Below are 21,071 nucleotides of genomic sequence, written 5' to 3'. Positions count from 1 at the left end.
AGAGCAGGCCCTTGTTTCGGCCCTGGTCTCGGCCTCGACGTCGGCCTCGGCGAAGACTTCGGCCTCGAAGGGCGCCGTTTCGACTGCGAAGCCTTCGGCTCCGGGTGAGTCCCCTCTTACTTCTTCAGGGTCTGCGCCGGCGAAGAAGTCAACCTCGGAGGCTCCGGCCGTTCATGGTGGCGGGGCGCTGCTCCCGGCCTCGTCGAGGCATACTAAGCCCTCCAAGCGTGCGTCCACCTCAAGGGAATACTCATCCTTGAGGTCGCCCTCAGTGGAATGCACCGCTGCAACTGACTTGCCTGCTATGGTGTCCGTGCCCGTTTTCCAGGATATGCTTCGGGCCATGATATCCTCGGAGCTCTCCTCGGTGTTGGCCCACCTGGCCCCGGCCTCGACCTCACGTGCAGACCAGCCTGAGCGTCGTGTTGAAGCCCCTGGGGGCAAGGTGCATCGGTCTCGGCGCCTTTCTTCCTCGGACTCCTCGCCTCGGGGCGTTCTTCACCTTCAGTGCGCCCGACGTCGAAGCACCGGTCGGAGCATGCCTCGACCCCGTCTCGACATTCGGCAAAGCGCCCCCGGGACTCTACCCTGAGACGGGGTCAGTCCCCGGGTGTTCGGACTGCAGGGGCTCTCCGGGTTTTGGAGTTGTCCCTGTCCAACCCCCGGCTGTTCAAGTCGTCTTCCCGGTTCGGGGCTCCGGTCCGGGAGGCCCCGACTTCGAGGGGTTCTCCCGCTTTTTCCCGGGGCTTGTCTCCTCGGCGTCAGCGGGCTGCGGTGCCTCGGACCCCGGGGTCTTCGCCTCGGGAGTCCTCGAAGTGCTGCCAGTCCTCGACCCCGCCGCGTTCCCTCAGCTCGGGCTCGGGCCAGGGTGATACTGATCGGCCGCTTCATTATTCTCAGGAGTTTTCTCCCTCCTTCTCGGCGGCGCCTCGGTCTCGTTCGACCCCCCCCCCCCGGGGGTCTGTCCGAGGGTCGCCCCTCCTTTACGAGGTTCGTGCAGAATATGGGGAGGGTGCTCGATCTTGATCTCCAGGCGACTCCAAATATACCAAGGAGTTTCTGGCAGAGATGGACCTGTCGCGTCCCCCTTGGGAGTCTCTGCGGCTCCCATTGAACCCGGTCTTGCGCCAAGCATTCTTCCAGAATTTGGAAACCCCCTATGCGGTCCCGGCTATTCCGTCAAAAATGGAATCAAGTACTGGACTGTCTCGTGCCCGGGATTTGAAAAGGCTCAACTGTCCCACCAATCCCTGTTGGTGGAATCTTCGCTTAAGAAGTCCCATCCCTCTAGGGTCTCCGGGATGGGAGGGGAGGACCATGGACAAATTTGGCAGGTGTCTTTATCAAAATTCTGTGATGGACAACAGGGTCTTGAACTATAATTTTACCTTTACATCGTATCTTAAGGTCTTGGTCAAGTCCCTGCCCGCCTTTCAGGGTGATTTGCCCGCCTCCTGCCAGGCGGAGTTTGGGCAGTTGGTGGACACTCTTTCTCAGCTTCGTTTGCACCTCTTCCATGCAGCTTACGATGCTTTTGAGCTTTCCTCCTGGGTTTCCGCCTTTGCAGTAGCCATGCGCCGGTTTGCGTGGCTCCGCATCGTGGACATGGACCCCAACCTGCAGGACCGCTTGGCCAATCTGCCCTGTTTGGGGAATGAGCTCTTCGATGGCTCGATCGAGGCGGCCACTAAGCGCCTCTCGGAGCATGAGCGTTCCTTTGCTGCTTTGGTGTGGCCTAAGCCAAAGCCCACTCCTTCTAAGGCCTATCGGCTGCCGCTCCGTAGGTACCCGCAGAAGTCTACCCCTGCTTTCTCACGCCCGCCTCCTCGCCGGCAGCATCAGCAGCGGGCTCCTCTGAAGCCTCAGACCCCGGCGGTGTCTATGCCGGCGCTGTCTTTTTGACGGGCTGAGCGGATGGGGGCTGGTCCCCTCCGCGATGGTTTCTGCCCCCCTTTCCATTGGAGGCCGTCTCCGAGCCTTTTACCCCCTCTGGGCTTGTATTACCTCGGATGCTTGGATTCTGACCGTGGTCCGGGAGGGGTATTCCTTGAACTTCCGGGAGTTACTGCCAGACAATCCTCCTGGCGTGTCTCTTTCCAATCGGGTGCAGCTCCCCTTGCTCCTTCTGGAGGCCCGGGCGCTTCTTCGCCTATGCGAGGGGGTGGGGGTTTTACTCCAGGTACTTCCTGGTCCCTAAAAAGACCGGGGACCTCCGGACGATTCTGGACCTCCGGAGGCTCAACAAGTTTCTGGTTCGGGAGAAGTTCCGGATACTCTCCCTTCCCGTTCTGTATCCCTTGCTCGACGAGGGGGACTGGTTATGCTCCCTCGATCTGAAGGAAGCTTACACTCATGTTCCGGTGCATCCAGCTTGTCGCCGGTTCCTTCGTTTTCAGGTGGGAGATCTTCATCTCCAATACAGGGTCCTCCCGTTCGGGCTCGATTCATCTCCACGGGTCTTCACGAAGTATCTCGTGGTGGTGGCGGCGGCCCTACAGTCCCGGGGCCTTCAGGTCTTCCTCTACCATGACGACTGGCTGATCAAAGCCCAGTCGAGGGAGGGGGTTATCTCAGTGACCTGACAGACTATTACATTCCTTCAGAGTCTGGGGTTCGAGGTAAACTTCCCAAAGTCCCAGCTGTGCCCCTCTCAATCCCTCCAGTTTATCAGGGCCGTGCTGGACACGGTTCGCCTCCGGTCATTCCTGCCTCCTCCTCGGCAGGCCATGCTAGTGCTAGGTTTCCCTACGGGCTTCGCTCTCGGCCAAGCAGATGATGGTCCTCTTGGGTCACATGGCCTCTACCGTGCATGTCACGCCATTCGCACGCCTCCATCTAAGGGTCCCTCAATGGACTCTGGCCTCTCAGTGGCGACAGGATCGGGATCCCGCTTCTCATCACATTGCGGTGACTCCCTCCTTGAAACGCTCGCTCCGTTGGTGGACCATCTCTTCCAATCTTTCCAGAGAGTTGCTCTTTCTCGCTCCTCAGTATCACCGTGTCCTGACAACGGACTCCTCGGCGTATGCTTGGGGGGCGCATCTCGATGGGCTGCGTACGCAGGGCCTTTGGTTGAGTGCGGACCGTCGTTGCCACATCAACATGTTGGAGCTTCGGGCCATTTACAATGCGGTGGTGGCCTTTTGCCATTTACTTCAGGATCAGGTAGTGCTGGTATGCACGGACAACCAGGTGGCGATGTATTTCGTCAACAAACAGGGAGGTGCGAGTTCCCTGTCTCTCTGCAAGGAGGTTCTGCGCCTTTGGAATTGGGCGTTGCGCCACAATGTCTTTCTTCGTGCGGTTTACATCCAGGGCGAGCGAAACTGCCTGGCGGACAAGTTAAGCCGCCTCCTGCAGCCGCACGAATGGTCTCTTTATTCGCAGACTCTGCGTCAGGTGTTTCTTCGGTGGGGGACTCCGTAGATAGATCTATTCGCTTCCCCCCTCAATCACAAGCTGCCTCTTTCTGCTCCAGGGTGTTCTCCCCGGACCGTCTCGAGGCCAATGCGTTCCTTTTGGATTGGATGAGCAGGTTCCTGTATGCGTTTCCTCCCTTCCCGTTGATTCTGAGGATGCTTGTCCATCTCAAGTCGGCCCACGCCTCCATGATTCTGATCGCTCCTCGGTGGCTCGGCAGCCCTGGTTCTCCCTGCTCCTTCAACTCAGTGTCAGGGATCCTCTGCTTTTGCCTGTGTTTCCTTCTCTGCTGTCTCAGAGTCGGGGTTCGCTGTTGCATCCCAATCTGCAGTCTCTACATCTGACGGCTTGGTTCCTTTCCACCTGACTCCTTCCCTTGAGTTGTTCCAATCGGTTAGGGATGTTCTGGAAGCTTCTCGGAAAGCTTCTACGAGGCAGTGTTATGCCCAGAAGTGGACTAGATTTGCCACGTGGTGTGCTTCTAATCGGGTGGACCCTTTGTTGCTTCTTTACCTTCAGTCTTGGAATATTTACTGAATTTGTCTCGGTCTGGCCTCAAGACCAATTCTGTTCGTGTACACCTTAGTGCGATTGCCGCCTTCCATCGGCAGCTGGATGGGAAGTTGCTTTCTGTCCACCCCTTGGTTTCTTGTTTTATGAGGGGTCTCTTGAATGTCCATCCTCCTCTCAAGCCCCCCACTGTGGTTTGGGATCTCAATGTGGTTCTCGCTCAATTGATGAAACCTCCTTTTGAGCCCATGGACAAAGCTCATCTGAAGTTCCTTACTTGGAAAGTGATCTTCCTGCTTGCCCTCACCTCTGCTCGCAGGGTTAGTGAACTACAGGCTTTGGTTGCGGACCCTCCTTTTAATGTTTTTCATCATGACAAGGTGGTCCTCTGCACTCATCCCAAGTTCTTGCCTAAGGTGGTGTCAGATTTTCACCTTAATCGGTCTATTGTTCTTCCGGTGTTTTTTCTGAAACCCCATTCTTATCCTGGTGAAACGGCGCTTCATATTCTTGACTGTAAGAGGGTGTTGGCGTTCTATCTCCAACACACCCAGTCTCATCGGAAGGTTCCTCAAATGTTCTTGTCTTTTGATCCTAATCGGTTGGGACGTCCTGTTTCCAAGCGCACATTGTCCAACTGGTTTACTGCTTGTATTTCCTTCTGCTACGCTCAGGCTGGTCTCTCGCTGCATGGTCGGGTCACGGGACATAAAATCCAAGCAGTGGCAGCTTCTGTCGCTTTCCTCAGGTCCACGCCAATTGAGGAGATCTGCAAGGCTGCCACCAGGTCTTCGGTTCATACCTTCACCTCTCATTACTGTCCAGGAGCAACGGCCGGTTTGGCCAGTCGGTTTTGCGTAATCTGTTTTCCTAAATTGCCAACTTCCCTCCATCCCTTTTTTGGTTAGCTTGTAGGTCACCCACATGTAGAGAATATGCTGCCTGCTTGTCCTGGGATAAAGCACAGTTACTTACTGTAACAGGTGTTATCCAGGGACAGCAGGCAGATATTCCCGCAACCCTCTCACCTCCCCGGGGTTGGCTTCTTTGCTAGCTATCTGAACTGAAGACCACAAGGAGGGGATGCGCCCTCTAGTGGAGCAGGAAGGCACACACATGCGTGGTGCAGCACCAGCAAACTTGAAATCTTCAACCAAGTTTGCTTGAAAAGCTGTCCGCATCGACTTCCACCTAGTTTTTGCACAGGTAGAGTTTCATGAAGAGTAGAAAAAAAATGAACTCTATGTGTCATTTTCTGATCCTATCTAGAATGTTCCCTCCTTCCCCACCCCAATTAAATGGATAAAATGTCTTGTACATCTTTGAAAGTTGCCCTATATGTAATATAGGTGCAGTCCTTCCTGGTGGCATCTATGATAATGTCTTCTGCTATGTAAAATCTAAGCTTCTATGTTATGTAGTGTATGCACTGCTGCGTTTAGATTCCCGAGAGAGCCAGAGTTTCTTTTTCTTTGTTAGCATACAGATTGAAAGCCTGTGGTGTGCAGCTAAAATGAGACTATAACCTAGGTCAGTCGTTATACGGTGGTCTAGGCCGCCATCTGCTGGTATATCGCATGAGAGCAGGTTCTACTTTGTAACATTAAAAAGCAAAATATGTAAAATGATACTTTTGCATTGATTGGACTAACTTTCATGAGGTAAAAGGTCCAGGACAGAATGAGCAAAAGGTGTTAATGCTGAAAGAATTCCAATGATGGGGAAAGAGGTGATGGGATTTAATGGGTGATAAACAGAATTTTCTGCATTATTTCCAAGCCCAGATCTTTATTCAGGCTTCTCATGTTAGTTTTGGTATATCTGATCATTTAAACTTATAAACTACAGTATACTAGAGTAGTATTTCCCATTTATTAAGAACAATATTGTGTGGCACAAAATCATAAGAACATAAGAATCGCCTTACTGGGTCAGACCAACAGTCCATCAAGCCCAGTAGCCCATTCTCACAGTGGCCAATCCAGGTCACTAGTACCTGGCCAAAAGCCAAAGAGTAGCAACATTCTATGCTACCAGAGGCTTCCCCATGCCTTAATAATTGACTATGAACTTTTCCTCCAGGAATTTGTCCAAACCTGTCTTAAAACCAGCTACGCTATCTACTCTTACCACAACCTACTACTATTCTCTGAGTGAAAAAAAAATTCCTCCTATTGTTTTAAAAGTATTTCCCTGTATCTTCATGAAGCTTCTAATGGCTGGAGTCCTAAATAAGACAGAGACTGGCAGGACTCAGAGGAGGCTGCTAAGGCTGGCATCATGGCCTTTCATTTCCCACTCCAGTGCTGACGAAGGCTTTTGTAACTACCTGGGTTTCTCAGAAAGGAGCTCCTTTACTTTAAGAACCTCTGCTGGTGTTTCTTGTTCTTGCAAAATGCTATGAGCTGAGCCCAGGTAGTGGTGACTTTGCCATGCCCCCCTACCTCTGAATGTCACACTTAACGAGATAAATGTTATTTGCCTATGTGTAGCCGGATATTCATTGCCAGTGCCCAGACGTGGCCTGAACATTGAACATCCAGGGATACTGACGGCAGCAGCCGAAAACTGCTGACTACCACAGGCTGAATATGGGAGGAGTCCTCTTATAGGCACCCTTCTCGTTCAGGTCAGAGACCATACACACATTCTCTCTCACCTTGGAAAATGGCATGCTTTCCCCCTTGTCTGTGACGAGTGGCAGCTGGATCTGTGAATACAGCTGCATCCTTATAGCAATGTTTGCAAATCTCCATTATTGAGTGAGCCTTCCTCAGACCTCAGTCCCTCTTTTACCATGTCAAATTTATACCCCAAGGAAAACCACCTTCACTAGATTTCAGTCTCGGTCACTGGGTGGTAAATCTCACTCTTTGGGATGGGCTACTCTTGGCTCCTGTGCATTTTGTTCATTGTGTTCCTTGCTTTGCTACCCATCAACCCCTGCTGCATCCAGCAAAAAAGGGGAAATCTGAAGGTTTGGCGCTCCTGCAGCATGGATGGCTTTACTGGACCTACCCCTTCTGTTTCTGAGGGGTAGAACTTGCAGAGCCATCAGGGCCCAGCCTAGACAGTGCTGTTGTGTACTTTTATGATGCATTTTGTTTCCTTTTTTAAGTAGGAGGCGCCATAACTAGCAGGGGAGCGAAGGATTGGCAGCCCATCCATAAATGTTTGCCTAGGACTCCATGGGTGGTTAAATTGATAGCATCGGTATAAGCGTCTGTTCCATTTGAATTAATTTACAAGATTTCTGAATCACTCTAATACCATTTAATTCAAGGCAATTTACATTAAAAAGAAGCCACAATAATTCTATGGAAAAATACAGTTTCTTGGATAAAAAGATGTCCTTACAATTCTTTAACTAAATGTACTAACCTTACAATCTATGTTTTCAGCATTCTATGAAATTTCTAATAACTAACTTAGAAACATAGAAACATAGAAGATGACGGCAGAAAAGGGCTACAGCCCATCAAGTCTGCCCACTCTGCTTACCCACCCCCTGTCTATGCCCTAATGACCCAATTTCCTTATCTTGACCCTCGTAGGGATCCCACATGGGTATCCCATTTATTCTTAAAGTCTGGCACGCTGTCTGACTCGATCACCTGCACTGGAAGCTTGTTCCAATGATCAACCACTCTCTCTGTGAAGAAATACTTTCTGGTGTCGCCATGAAATTTTCCGCCCCTGAGTTTGAGCGGGTGCCCTCTTGTGGCCGAGGGTCCCTTGAGAAAGAAAATATCATCTTCCACTTCGACACGTCCCGTGAGGTACTTAAACGTTTCGATCATGTCTTATTTGTATAGGTAAATCATTCCAAATAACTAGCAGCATATGTAAAACAAGAATTAAATTGGCGTTTAAAACTTGTACCTCTAAAAGGGGGAAACTGGAATAAAAATCTACTACTCAGTCTATTAGATTGAGGAAGGAGTGGGTTCAAGCCCCTTGTGACCCTGGGCAAGTCATTTAATCCCCCATTGCCCCAGTTCATACATTAGATAGATTGTGAGTCCACAGAGATAGATAGGGACAAATAGAAACATGATGGCAGATAAAGGCCAAATGGCCCATCTAGTTACAATTATCTCTTTCTCTCTGCGAGAGATCCCATGTGCCTATCCCAGGCCCTCTTGAATTCAGACACAGTCTCTGTCTCCACCACCTCTTCCGGGAGACTATTCAACACATCTACCACCCTTTCTGTAAAAAAGTATTTCTTTAGATTACTCCAGAGCCTATCACTTCTTAACTTCATCTTATGCCCTCATTGCAGAGTTTCCTTTCAAATAAAGAGACTCGACTCATGCGCATTTACATTACGTAGGTATTTAAATGGCTCTATCATATCTTTCCTCTCCTGCCTTTTCTCCAAAGTATACAGATTGAAATCTTTAAGTCTGTCCCCATATACCTTATGATGAAGACCACATACCATTTTAGTAGCCTTCCTCTGGACCGACGCCATCCTTTTTATATCTTTTTGAAGGTGTGGCTTCCAGAATTGTACACAATATTCTAAATGAGGTCTCACCAAAGTCTTATACAGGGGCATCGATACCTCCTTTTTCCTACTAGCCATACCTATCTATGTGCAACCTAGCATCCTTCTAGCTTTCACCGTCAACTTTTCAACCTGTTTGGCCATCTTAAGATCATCACATACAATCATACCCAAGTCTAGCTCTTCTGTCATGCACATAAGCTCTTCACTCCCAAATCTATACCGTTCCCTCGGGTTTTTGCAGCCCAAATGCATTACCTTGCATTTCTTAGCATTAAATTTTAGCAGCCAAATTTCAAACCATTCTTCAAGCTTAGTCAGGTCTTTCTTCATGTTATTCACAACATCCTGGATGTCTACTCTATTGCAGATTTTGGTATCATCCACGGAAAGGCAAATCTTATTTGACACCCTTCAGCAATATCGTTTATAACAATGTTAAAAAGAACAAGCCCAAGAACAGAACCTTGAGGCACTGGTAACATCACTTTCCTCAGAGCAATCTCCATTTATCACTGCTCTCTGTCGCTTTCCACTCAACCAGTTCTTGACCCAGCCTGTCACTTTGGGACCTATCCCGAGGGCACTCAGTTTATTTATTAGACGTCTGTGTGGAACACTGTCAAAGGCTTTGCTAAAATCTAAATACACCACATAATAATAGAGGAATGATGGGAGGGGAGGGTGGTAATTTCATGTATTGTAAGATAAATCAGAAAGATTGTCAAGTGATGTGTTTAATTGTATTGTTTTATTGTTTGTGCACTTGATGTAAGATTGAAAACGAATAAAGAATTTGAAAAAAAATAAAAATAAAAAAAAATAAATACGCCACATCTAGCATACATCCTCTATCCAATTCTCTGGTCACCTAGTCAAAGAAATTTATCAGATTTGTCTGACAAGACCTACCTCTAGTGAATCCATGTTGCCTCCGGTCCTGTAATCCACAGGATTCCAGAAACTTGACCATTCTCTGTTTTAAAAGTGTTTCCATTAATTTGCATACCACAGAAGTCAGACTTACTGGCCTGTAATTCTCTACTTCTTCCTTACTTCCACTTTTGTGGAGAAGGACTACATCCGCCCTTCATCAGTCCTCCGATACCACTCCTGACTCTAGAGACTCATTGAAAAGGTCAGTCAGCGGAGTTGCCAGAACTTCCCTAAGTTCCTTTAGCACCCTAGGATATTCACCATCCCGGCCCCATTGCTTTGTCTACCTTTATTTTAGCTTTTCACGAACACAACCCTCTGAAAATCAATCAGGGTCTATTACTCCTCCATCCCTATTCATGTTTGTCTTCTGCGGTCCCGTTCCCAGTGCTTCAGCCGTGAAATATCTGTTAAGCAATGTGGCCTTTTCTTTATCAGCTTCTACATATTCACCCCCCCCCCCTCACCTTTTAGTCTCACAATGCCACGTTTGCACTTCTTCCTATCACTAATATATCTAAAAAATGTCTTGTCTCCCTATTTTACCATGTCAGCTATTTTTTCTTCCATTTACATCTTTGCTTTCCCGACTACAAGACCAGCCTCTCAACTTTTCAAAATATTTTTGCCTGTCTTCCTCTTTCTGCGATCTTTTGTAGTTTATAAAAGCTAACCTCTTATTGCTTACCAGAATCCAGAATCTCCCTACTTCTAGAAGACACCAATCAACATCCGGCATGTTCAAAATCACCTATTAGCAAGACTTCCCTTTTTTAGATATACTGTATTCTGAATGTCTACTTATTAAATCTCTGTCCACTTCTTCCGTCTGTGAAGGAGGCCTACAGGTATACAGGTATATCACACCAATGTAAATATATTCACCATTCCCTTTCCAGATTGATCCACAGGGCCTCTTCCTTGCCCTGCAGATCCTGCAATTATGTGGCTTTAATATGTTCTTTAACATATAACGCTCCTCCTCCTCCTTTTCTTTCTACCTTGTCTTTCCTGAATGTAAACATAGAAACATAGAGCATGACAGCAGAAAAGGGCTGACGGCCCAACAAGTCTGCCACTCAAGAACCCTCCCTCCTTCGAGAATCCATCTATTAAGCTTCCCTCCCTCCCTTGAGAATCCATCTATTAGGTATTCCTCTTAAGCGACCCCACCAGTCTGTCCCATCGTCCCTTGAAGTCAAGCGTGTTACTGGCCTCGACTACCTGTCGTGGAAGACCATTCCATCGATCAATTACCCTTTCGGTGAAGAAGTATTTTCTGGTGTCCCCATGAAATCTTCCCCCTCTGAGCTTTAGTGGGTGTCCTCTTGTCGCTGTGGGACCGGTAAGAAAAAAGATTTCTTCCTCCACTTCAATGCGACCTGTGATGTATTTGAATGTTTCTATCATGTCCCCCCTTTCTCTGTGCTCCTCGAGAGAATATAAGCGCAGTCTGTTCAGACGTTCCTCATATGGGAGATCTTTAAGTCCTGAGACATCCGCTGAATTGACTCCATTCTCTTCACATCCTTTTGATAATGTGGCCTCCAAAACTGAACACAGTACTCAAGATGAGGTCTCACCATGGATCTGTATAACGGCAGTATAACTTCAGGTTTACGGCTAATAAAGCTCCTTCTGATGCAACCCAGCATTTGTCTAGCCCTTGTTGAAGCTTTCTCTATCTGATTGACAGCTTTCATATCTTCCCGGATGATTACTCCTAAGTCCCGTTCTGCTACAGTTCTTGTTAGGTCTTCACCATTCAGGGTGTATGTTCTGCAAGGATTTCCGCTTCCAAGGTGCATTACCTTACATTTTTTGGCATTAAAATTCAGTTGCCAAATACTAGACCATTGTTCCAGTAAAAGCAGGTCTTGCGTCATAGAGTTGGGCATGGTTGCGCTGCCTGGTTCTCCTGCGTTGCCCACAACGTTACATAGTTTAGCATCATCTGCAAATAATGTAATTTTGCCACGAAGTCCCTGAGGCAGATCTCTTATAAAGATATTAAATAGTATTGGGCCCAAGACTAAATCCTGTGGTACTCCACTGTTCACTTCTGATGTTTTTGAGAGAATACCATTTACCATTACCCTTTGAAGCCTGCCACTAAGCCAGTCTTCTACCCATGCAGTCAGTGTTACTCCTAGGCCCATTGCATTCATTTTGTCCAAATACACTTTGTCCAGGGATTCTCCCTCATCTAGTTTCTTTGTTACCCAGTCAAAGAAGCTTATCAAATTGGATTGACAAGATCTTCCCATCGTAAAGCCATGTTGGTGTGGATCCCTTAATTTTTCATCATCCAGAATTTCATCCAATCTGTTTTTTATCAATGTTTCAATGAGTTTACACACTATTGATGTGAGGCTCACCGGTCTTTAATTTTCAGCCTCAGACCTGCATCCCTTTTTGTGGAGCAGAATAACGTTGGTAGTTTTCCAGTCCAAGGGGACTATTCCCTTGCTTAGGGAAAGATTGAAAAGCTCGGCTAATGGTTCTGCCAGGATATCCCTCAATTCCCGAAGTACTCTGGGGTGTAGATTATCTGGGCCCATAGCTTTGTTTACTTTTAGCTTTGATAGTTCGTGGTAGACATCGCTCGCAGTAAATTCAAGGTCCTGAGCACAATTAATAGGCATTTTATAAATAACTAAATTAAAATAGATGAATAATGCAAATGTGAATTAAAATGGGATTAAACAACTACAGAATACAGCTCTGAGACTCGTCTATTCATTGAAAAAACATGATCACATTACTGAGGCATTCATCAATTCTCATTGGCTTCCAATCCAGGAAAGAATACAATTTAAATTCTACTGTATACTATTTAAAACTATAAATGGAGACAGCCCAACCTACCTAAATGACCGCCTCATCCAAACCACCTCTACCAGGCATAGAAAAACACACACCCCATTCACTTACCCCCCAATCAAAGAAGTAAAACGGAAAAAATTATACAATGCACTACTGGCCACTCAGGCAGCGAAGATAGACAACCAAGTCTCCAACCTATTGACAACAACCCCAGACTACAAGATGTTCAGAAAGGAAATAAAAACTATACTCTTCAAGAAATCCCTTAATAAAGCTTAATACCATGATAAAGCTTAACCCCCCTCTTACCATCCCCTCCCTAACCCCAGATCCTACTTTTCCCTCTCTTGGAAACCTTCTCTGATCTAACGTTGTAACCCTTCTTCCATAACTCTTTTTGTAATCCGCTTTGAACCGAAAGGTAATGGCGGAATAGAAATCTGTAATGTAATGTGAAAAGAACAAAGTGAGACGATCGGAAGCCTCTGTCTGTATAATATGATGCATTAGACAAACAGTTTTAAATGCTTTACATGTCTCTATAAGCAGCCAACAAAGTTTCTTATAAAATATAGAAACATTATCATATTTCTTCAGACCATATGTCAATCTCACTGCAGTATTTTGAATCTGCTGCAATTTTTTTAAATTTATACCGTTTTTTTTGAGTTTAAGTTCAACTACAAAGAATTAAAATAACTGAGTTTTGATAATATCAACATCTGAATCACAAATACATAGTAACATGGTAAAAATGAGATTTCACCAATCTCAACTGTCTCATATGCATGGTTTTCTTCCAAAAATTTGCAATTTGATTCTTGTATGTCAAGGAGGGGTACAAAATAATCCCTAATACCCTTAATCATAATGCTCAAAAAAAAACCCTCCTTTGATATCATTTATTCATCAACATTTGAATAAGATTTGATAAGAATTCAATTTTTGAGAAGGAATTTAAAAACCAGCTGAGCTTTTTTCTACTGACACCTTCCTCCCTCCCTCTCCCGCCTCATGTTTTAGCATCACCTTTATCAAGTGCAGCGGTTCTTCATATTCCTACAGAGGGATCAGAAAACGTGAAGCAGTCTCCTAACATTACGTTAATTATGTTGCAAAGTTTGCAAGTCCCTGTCTGATCCGCATTCTCTCTTGGTTTGTAGGCTAGTTGAAGAGTTCATGCTTTTGGCAAACATGGCAGTTGCCCACAAAATCTATCGCTCCTTTCAGGGTCAGGCACTGCTGCGTCGCCATCCACCACCACAGACGAAAATGCTTGAAGACCTGATGGCGTTCTGTGTGCAGATGGGCTTAAACATTGACTTCCGTAGTGCTGGAGCGCTCCACGTGAGTACTGCACCAGGTTCAACATGGGCCCTGCACAGCACCACTTTCTACATTTGCAAGGACCAGTGGTGTAGTACAGAGGGGGCAGTTTGCCCCAGGCGCCATGCTGGTGGGGGCACCGACACCTTTTCCCATGCGTGCACCCATATCTCTAATTCACCGCCATAGTAACAACTTTAACATGCTCCTCGTAACAGCATCGTCTCTCCCACTAATGTCACTTCCAGGTGCTGCACATACGAGGTGATGTCAGCAAGAGAGACGACGGGGTCGCAAGGAGCACGTTGAAGTTCTTGTTGCGGCAGTGAACAACTACGCCACTGTGTATAACACTACTTTGCACACACCGCTATCCTGGTCTCTGTTGTAGCTGTAATGCCTCACTGTCTTCGACATGGACACACGTGTGTGTGGTTTTTAATTGCCACTATACACGGTGACAATGGGATAAAACGCAGTTTTATCCACTTTGAAGGGGGGCTGTTTGGAAAGATTAATTTATATTAATAAAAGTGTTTTATCCACAGAAATTGACTTTAAAAATCACCTAACATAAGACAAAAGGCAAAGTGACCACTTCCTGCTTCTGTCAAGAGCTGCTTCTTGTGGTCTTGAACACCATCTTCAGTAAAACTAAACATATTCTGGCAGTACTTAGCTGGCTGGAAAGAACTCCCAACTGTCTACGTCCCACTTAGCCGGCTACTCACTGATATTCAACAAGAGATACCTGGCTACTTCCTGCTGAATATCCGGGTGACCAGCTATGTTGAGCAACACAGCTGGTGATTGCCAATATTCCAGGGCGGGCTGGCTAAGGCACACGGCCAGATAGACCCGTCTAAAAAGCAGCTTTATCTTTGGCTGTTAGGCCTTAACCAACCAGTTAATGAATATCAGCTTGACTGGCTAAGTCCACAGCAGCATACTTTAAACCCAAAATTCAATGGCAGTAGCCAGATATGGCCCTGGCTTTGAATTTCTGGGCTACCTCCCATGGGTGAATATTGGGGCATTAATTCAATAAATTGAGCCATTTGACCATGACTTTGAGCTTATTAATAGAATGTATTTCCTTCTGGGTCTAAATGTACTGACATTAGTGGCATTCACAGTTGTGCTGATATCCTAAGAGAACAACTGCCCCTGGACATGGGTGAGCATCTCCCACCTGCGGGGGAAGCACTCTCTATCTTTTCAACTCTCCCATACTTTTTAGGCTCTGCCTTTGGTACAAAGCATGCTTTGTTCTGCTGTGTATTTCTAGATCTCTCCCTTCCCAGAGAGCTTCCCTTTTCTTCCAGAGGCCATGTTCAGATTTAAAGCAGACAGGTAATTAACTATCAGATCCTGCAGGCCAAGCTGTTCAGGGCAAAGAAGGCAAGACACCAAGACATAAAGACTACACTACTAACTATGCTGTTTCTATCTTTTTGCTTTTCCAGAAAAGCTTGAATGAAGCAATTGGGACAGATGAATATGCATCAGCTCGAAAGGAAGTGATGACCAACATGTGCTCTCGACCCATGCAGGTAAGAAGGCTTCCTGTGTTTAACGTATGTTCCCGACCAGTATAGGAAACAAATCCCTGTGACTTTACGTGTTTGAGTCTCCAGTGTGACAGTAAAGAAGCAATAATGAATTTCTGCCAGCTCACCAACTTGGAACCACTTTGAACTTGATTCTTTGTGCCTATTCTACGTTCAATGGCTTGGTTTCCTCTGACCTTTTAAGCTGCAGAAAGAAGGAACGTGGTGCTTGTGGGAAGGGAATTCCAGGCATAAAAACAGCAGGTCCTTGTTGCTGGCTCAAAGGCACACAAGAGAGCATGTGCTTCTCTGCAGTAGATGAGCTGGATGAGAGGGGAAACCCACATTGGGGAAACAAAAAAACAAGCCAGGGCAAAACCTGCAAAATAAATCAGAAAATACAATTTATTTACTGGGATTGATGTACCATGTTTATGAAAAAATCCACCCAAGGTAGTATTCAGCGAGAATCAGCCAGATTATAGGCAATAAACAATCACAGCGCTAAAAATATTCTATAGTTCATACCATGTCAACACAATAAAACATGGTAATAGACAGCCTAGAGTCTGGGAGAAGAGCCAAGCTTTTACCTGCTTCCTGAAGTAGAGAGAGTCTTGCGTTGGATGATTACTTTTGGGGATTGCATTCCAGAGCTGGGGGCTACTCTGGAAAAGGCTCATTGACCAGTGTCACATTGTGTGGTGTCGTTTAGAGAGAGTATGATTAGGGATAGTTAGCTATTGTTACTAGTTTGTAATTTTTCTTTAAAAACCAGCTTAGTACCGGAAGACTGGAGGATGGCCAAAGTGGCGCCAATTTTTAAAAAGGGTTCCAGAGGTGATCTGGGAAATTATAGACCGGTGACTCTGATGTCGGTGCTGGGCAAAATGGTAGAGACTATTATAAAGAACAAAATGACAGATCATATACGTAAGCATTTATTAATGAGAGAAAGTCAGCATGGTTTTAGGCAAGGGAAATCTTGCCTCACCAATCTTTGAAGGGGTGAACAAACATATGGGTTAAGGTGAATTGGTTGATATTGTGTATTTGGATTTTCAAACGTTATTTTATAAGTACCTCGTGAAAGCCTTCTGAGGAAATTAGAAAGTCATGGGATAGGATGTAATGTCCTTTTATGGATTGAGAACTGGTTGAAAAACAGAAAACAGAGAATTGGGTTTAAATGGTCAATATTCTCAATGGAGAAGTGTGAATAGTGGGGTTCCCCAGGGGTCTGTGCTGGGACTGCTGCTTTTTAACATATTTATCAATGATCTAGTGATGGGAATAACTAGTAAATTTGCTGTTCACAAAGTTGTTTAAAGCTGTTAAATCGTAAGAGGATTGTGGAAAGGAAAGAGGAGCCTGAACTATAGCTATAGCCATTCTCTAAGAGCGGCGTCCCCTCCTCTGGGGCATCTGGGCCAATCAGATCCTTAGGCCCCTTCCCGGTGCATCCAGGGAGGGGCCTCAGGCTCTGATTGGCTCAGGTTGTTTAAGGTCCCTCCCATAGGAGGAGCCTTAAACAACCTGAGCCAATGGCATCTGAGCCAATCGGGGACTTCCTTACATGCAAAATATCTGTGCCATTGAAGAAAAAACAAACAAACCAGGCAGACCTGTCGGTAACACCGTTACCAACAGGTCTACAGCAATCGGGTTTTAGGATCAGTAAAATAGCCAGGCGATGTAAGTGGCTATTTTGCATGGGGTTTTTACTAATTTGCATGGGATGGATTGGATCGAAAAATGGGCGACCCTGGAGAAAAACATGTGATGGGCCGTTTAGTGAATCGGGTCAGTTAGCAGCGATCATGACAATCACTGACTTTAGGGAATCCTCCCCACCCCTAGATCTGTTGAGTCCTCCAAGTTGGGTTAAATGAATTTGTAATGCGGATTTGTATGTTTGAGGAATATAAAGTGAATGTGATTTATGAGTTTAGTTGGTTATTGAGATTAAAATTGATAACAATTTTTGTAATTATTTATCTAAATGTTATGGTTTATAAATGGATTTTTGAGTCTATATGATTTAAGTAATGATTTAGGAGTGTGTAGGCATTAATTTAGCTTCATTTTAATAGGGTGTCAATTGAGGTGAAGCTATCAGGTAGTATTCTCACCATGTTTTACTAATTGACTATTCATGCTTATTCATTAAAATCTGGCCTGTTTATGTCTTTTGAGGACATAATCAAGATATAGGGCTGCCCACAGGCTTTTGAACTTTGGAATTAGCATCCTTCATTATATTTAAAACTATGGAAACAAGGATCAATAAACAAGTTGTTGGTGAAACCTTATAACAGACAGTTTTTTCTTTGACCAACTTTTGAGAGTTGTCCTCTTCATGAGGTGAAACTGAAATGTTCTGCTTCAAAATGAGAAAAAGGAACTTTGGTTGTAGGAGCTGCGGTTGTCTTTCCAGTTTGTATTTTTACAGCCTATTGACTGCTGCTTCCCAGGATGTGAAAAGAGAGCATTTCGGGAGCCCCTTGACTCAGTTTTCCATCGCCCATCACCACAGTGATAATTACAGTCTGACTTTTCATAGACCCTTTCCCCCTAACAGGCGCCTGGTGTATGCACAGAGCAATCACAGCATGCGACCAGCTCTAGGGTGGATCTGGTTTCAGCTTTTTCAAGCCAAGGGCACACGTGATGGATTCTGAAGGAGAGAGGGAAAGGAGTAAGGGCAATGGTATTACAATATTTTCACAGTTGAAAAATTATAAAAGTTTTCAAGTTGTATTTAAACTTTGATTAAATCACTTATCAGGCTTCTAAGCGATGGAGCATGAGTTCACTGTCCATCTTTCTTTCTCTCACAATTTTCATGACCACACGCATCTCCCCTTTAGATGTGAACCTTCCTCTTTACAAACCCAACACCTTAAAGTCATGCACCTATGCCACCTAATCTCACCAGATGCTACTTAGTGCATATGTTTTATGTCTATAATTTATGTAAATTATGTTATCTCTGTCCTCTCTCAATTATTATGGATTTACTTTGTAACCCGTTCTGGGCTCCTTTGGGAGGACGGGTTAAAAATTGGAATGAATAAATAAATGTGCTACAAGCTTCTGTGTTGGTCCTTGAAAACAGAGATCCCTAAAATATGGCTCACAGGCCACTAGTGTCCATGAAACCACCAAGTATAGAAAATAATCTGACAGCATCTGCATTAGGGCTGCTGCCCTCTGAATAAACCATTGGTTTTTGAAAGTTAGCAGAAGTGGCAATGGAATCGTGGGTGCATGTGCTCTGTCAGCTTCTCAATAGATACTGTCAGTTATCTGTTAGCAGCTGAGCCTTTTTTTTGGGGGGGGTACTAAGAGGTGAGGACATGATTCAACCGGAAGAAATCACTGAGGCTGGAAGAGGCAATGGAGGAATACAGAGGAGCAGGGAGTACTGAGGGAAAGCAGTTGAGTCTGGAGGCTCGTTAAGGATGTTTGTTGAGAGTAACAAGTCAGAGAAGGAGAATGATGAATTGAAGCTATGGTAGCAGTCATGAAAGATGGTTAACGTTGGGATGACTGAGCTGAAACTGCACTGGGAGGGAGGTAAAGGCTAAGGGAAGCAATGAGAGAAAGCGCTGAAGAGATAGGGAAAGTGGAAATTTAAGCCAGAATGGTAAGAGTTGCAGTTGAATTTTGGAGAGAACAAGAAATGGAGAGAGGTAAGAAAGGCCAACTAGATATTCAGAGTAAGATAGAAAAGAAGGAAATTGTGATTAGAAACTGAGGGGAAGATTCTCCAAACTAAAATATTCATTTAACATGCTCGTTAAACTGGTTCCAGATGGTTTAGCGTGCATGTATTTTAGCGGCAGATTATCAAAATGGCTTACCGTGGTCTTTTCTGAGTTTCCTAGCCATCTCTGATTACAACGAGGTGATTAATATTAAAATGAGCACTTCCAAGTGATTCCCTAACCTTGTTGTGCCATATTTGTGGCCAAAATTTGTCGACAGGTCTGAGCTGTCGTAGCCTTACTTTCTGATCAGCCTTACGCGGCTCGAGCTAGGAGAGGGAGAGCGGAGGAGCAGCGAGGAGAAGGGGAGAGAGACGAGTCTTAAGAGCAGGCTAAGAGGAGAAAAAGGGATCACTAGGAGGCAGAGAAGGAAGGAAAGCTCGGGGCAGCGGCGAGAGTAAGCTCCGCCCACCCCCACCTTATCGGCAAGGCAACGCCGAACTCCCCCTTATAAGGGGGAGGAGTCAACGACGCACCGCCATTCGGCGCTCACCTTAGCGAAGGAGCCATAGAAGGAGCCGGGAAACCCGGACACCAGCAGAGTAACACCAACAAAACTCACACCAAGCAGGAAGGTAGGTACAAATCCTAGACTTTAGCTAGCTACACAATAGGGCACACTCCCTCACATACCACACACCTAGAGGGGAAACAGTACTCACTGACTCCAACACTGTAACACAAGCAGACTCAGAACAAACAATAACACCAGCAGACTCACAACAAGCAGGAAGGCAGCTACAAGTCCTAGTCTTTAGCTAGCTACACAGCAGGGCACTCACTCCCTAACATACCACACACCTAGAGGGGAAACGAGCACTCACAGACACTAACACAGTAACACTAACGGACTCAGAACAAACAGTAACCCTAGTAGACTCACAGCAAACAGGAAGGTAGAAATCAGGAAGCCAGAAAACATCCAGATGACAGAGACAGAAGGTCCACAACTGATTCGCTCAAACAACTCAGAAGGGGGACAGGAGATGGATACTCAAGGAAGCCAGAAGATGAGCTTTCCAGTTTTCTGCACCGGCTGCAATATGTATGACTACCTCCCTTTGGGGATTAGGGCATACATTTGCAGTCGTTGCATGGAGCTGGATTGCTTGAAACGGCAGGTCCGGATGCTAGAGGAGACAGTGCTGGAACTAAAAGAACTCCTCACCTTTGAAGAAGAAATCCGCGAACAGGAGAAGCTTCTAGTTCAGTTCAGTCCAAACAAAGAGGTTAAGAAACTAGAAAGATACATTGAGGAAGCCCACCAGCAGCATGTGGAGAACTGTTCCCGAACAACTCAGGAAGAAGGCCTAGATGAGAGAAGAGAAGACACCCCTGCAAATTCTGGAGAAAAGGAAGCTGAGATAAGGAGCGATCACACACCAGGAGTAAGAGGGAGACTGCATGGGGACCCCCTCCCACCCGAAGAGCAGAAAACAACTTCAGGAGTATCGCAGGAGGGAGAAGATTGGTCCTATACTATGGATGTGGACTTACGACCCCCAAGGAACCATCGAATAAAGAAGATGGGATCATCGTGGGAGACTCCATTGTACGGCATGTGGACAGCTACACCACAGGAGGGAGAGAGGATAGAATCGTCACCTGCCTGCCAGGAGCAAGAGTGAAGGATGTGGCCAACAGGATCTCCAGGATCATAGACAGCGCAGGGGGAGAGGACACTGCTGTGCTTATCCACGTGGGAACCAATGATGTGAGGGGACAGAAGGATGACAGGGAAGAAATGAAGGGCCAGCTCCGCTCACTCGGAAGAAAACTGAAGATCAGGGAGGTGAAGGTGACCTTCTCCGAGATCCTCCCAGTACCAAGAGCAGGTGGAAGGAGACAAGGGGAACTGCAAGCGATCAACGCCTGGATGAGATGATGGTGCGAAGAGGAAGGCTTTGACTTCATGCGCAACTGGACAATGTTCTGGGGAAGAAGCAAGTACTACAGAAAGGACGGACTGCACCTCAACGAGGAAGGAGCAAGAGTATTGCCAGGCAACATGAAGAAGGCCATCGAGAAGGCTTTAAACTAAAGGACAGGGGAAAGCCGACAGTCGACCACCAGTCGATGGTCTGGGCGACAGGATGTCCCGAAGAGGGAACTACAGACAACTATTCAGACACAGGAGGGGATGACCATAAAGCAAATAAGAGAGACAACGCAGGAGCAGAAAAGGATACAGTGAAAGAACCAGGGGAGACTGCTAAGCTT

General features: G+C 46.1%; 1 protein-coding gene across 1 annotated transcript in view; it reads left to right on the top strand.

Annotated features, from left to right (window-relative positions):
* Window positions 1-21,071, top strand: part of DIS3L2 (DIS3 like 3'-5' exoribonuclease 2) — a 285,986-nt gene that overhangs the window by 247,880 nt on the left and 17,035 nt on the right. Inside the window, exons 15-16 of the mRNA XM_033958227.1 lie at window positions 13,369-13,552; window positions 14,998-15,084. Of these exons, the coding sequence (XP_033814118.1) occupies window positions 13,369-13,552; window positions 14,998-15,084 (271 nt within the window). The remainder of the gene's footprint in view (window positions 1-13,368; window positions 13,553-14,997; window positions 15,085-21,071) is intronic.

The sequence above is a fragment of the Geotrypetes seraphini genome, chromosome 9 (assembly GCF_902459505.1).
Source record: "Geotrypetes seraphini chromosome 9, aGeoSer1.1, whole genome shotgun sequence".
In the NCBI taxonomy this organism is placed as follows: Eukaryota; Metazoa; Chordata; class Amphibia; order Gymnophiona; family Dermophiidae; genus Geotrypetes; species Geotrypetes seraphini.
This window is presented reverse-complemented; position numbering and strand designations above follow the sequence as displayed.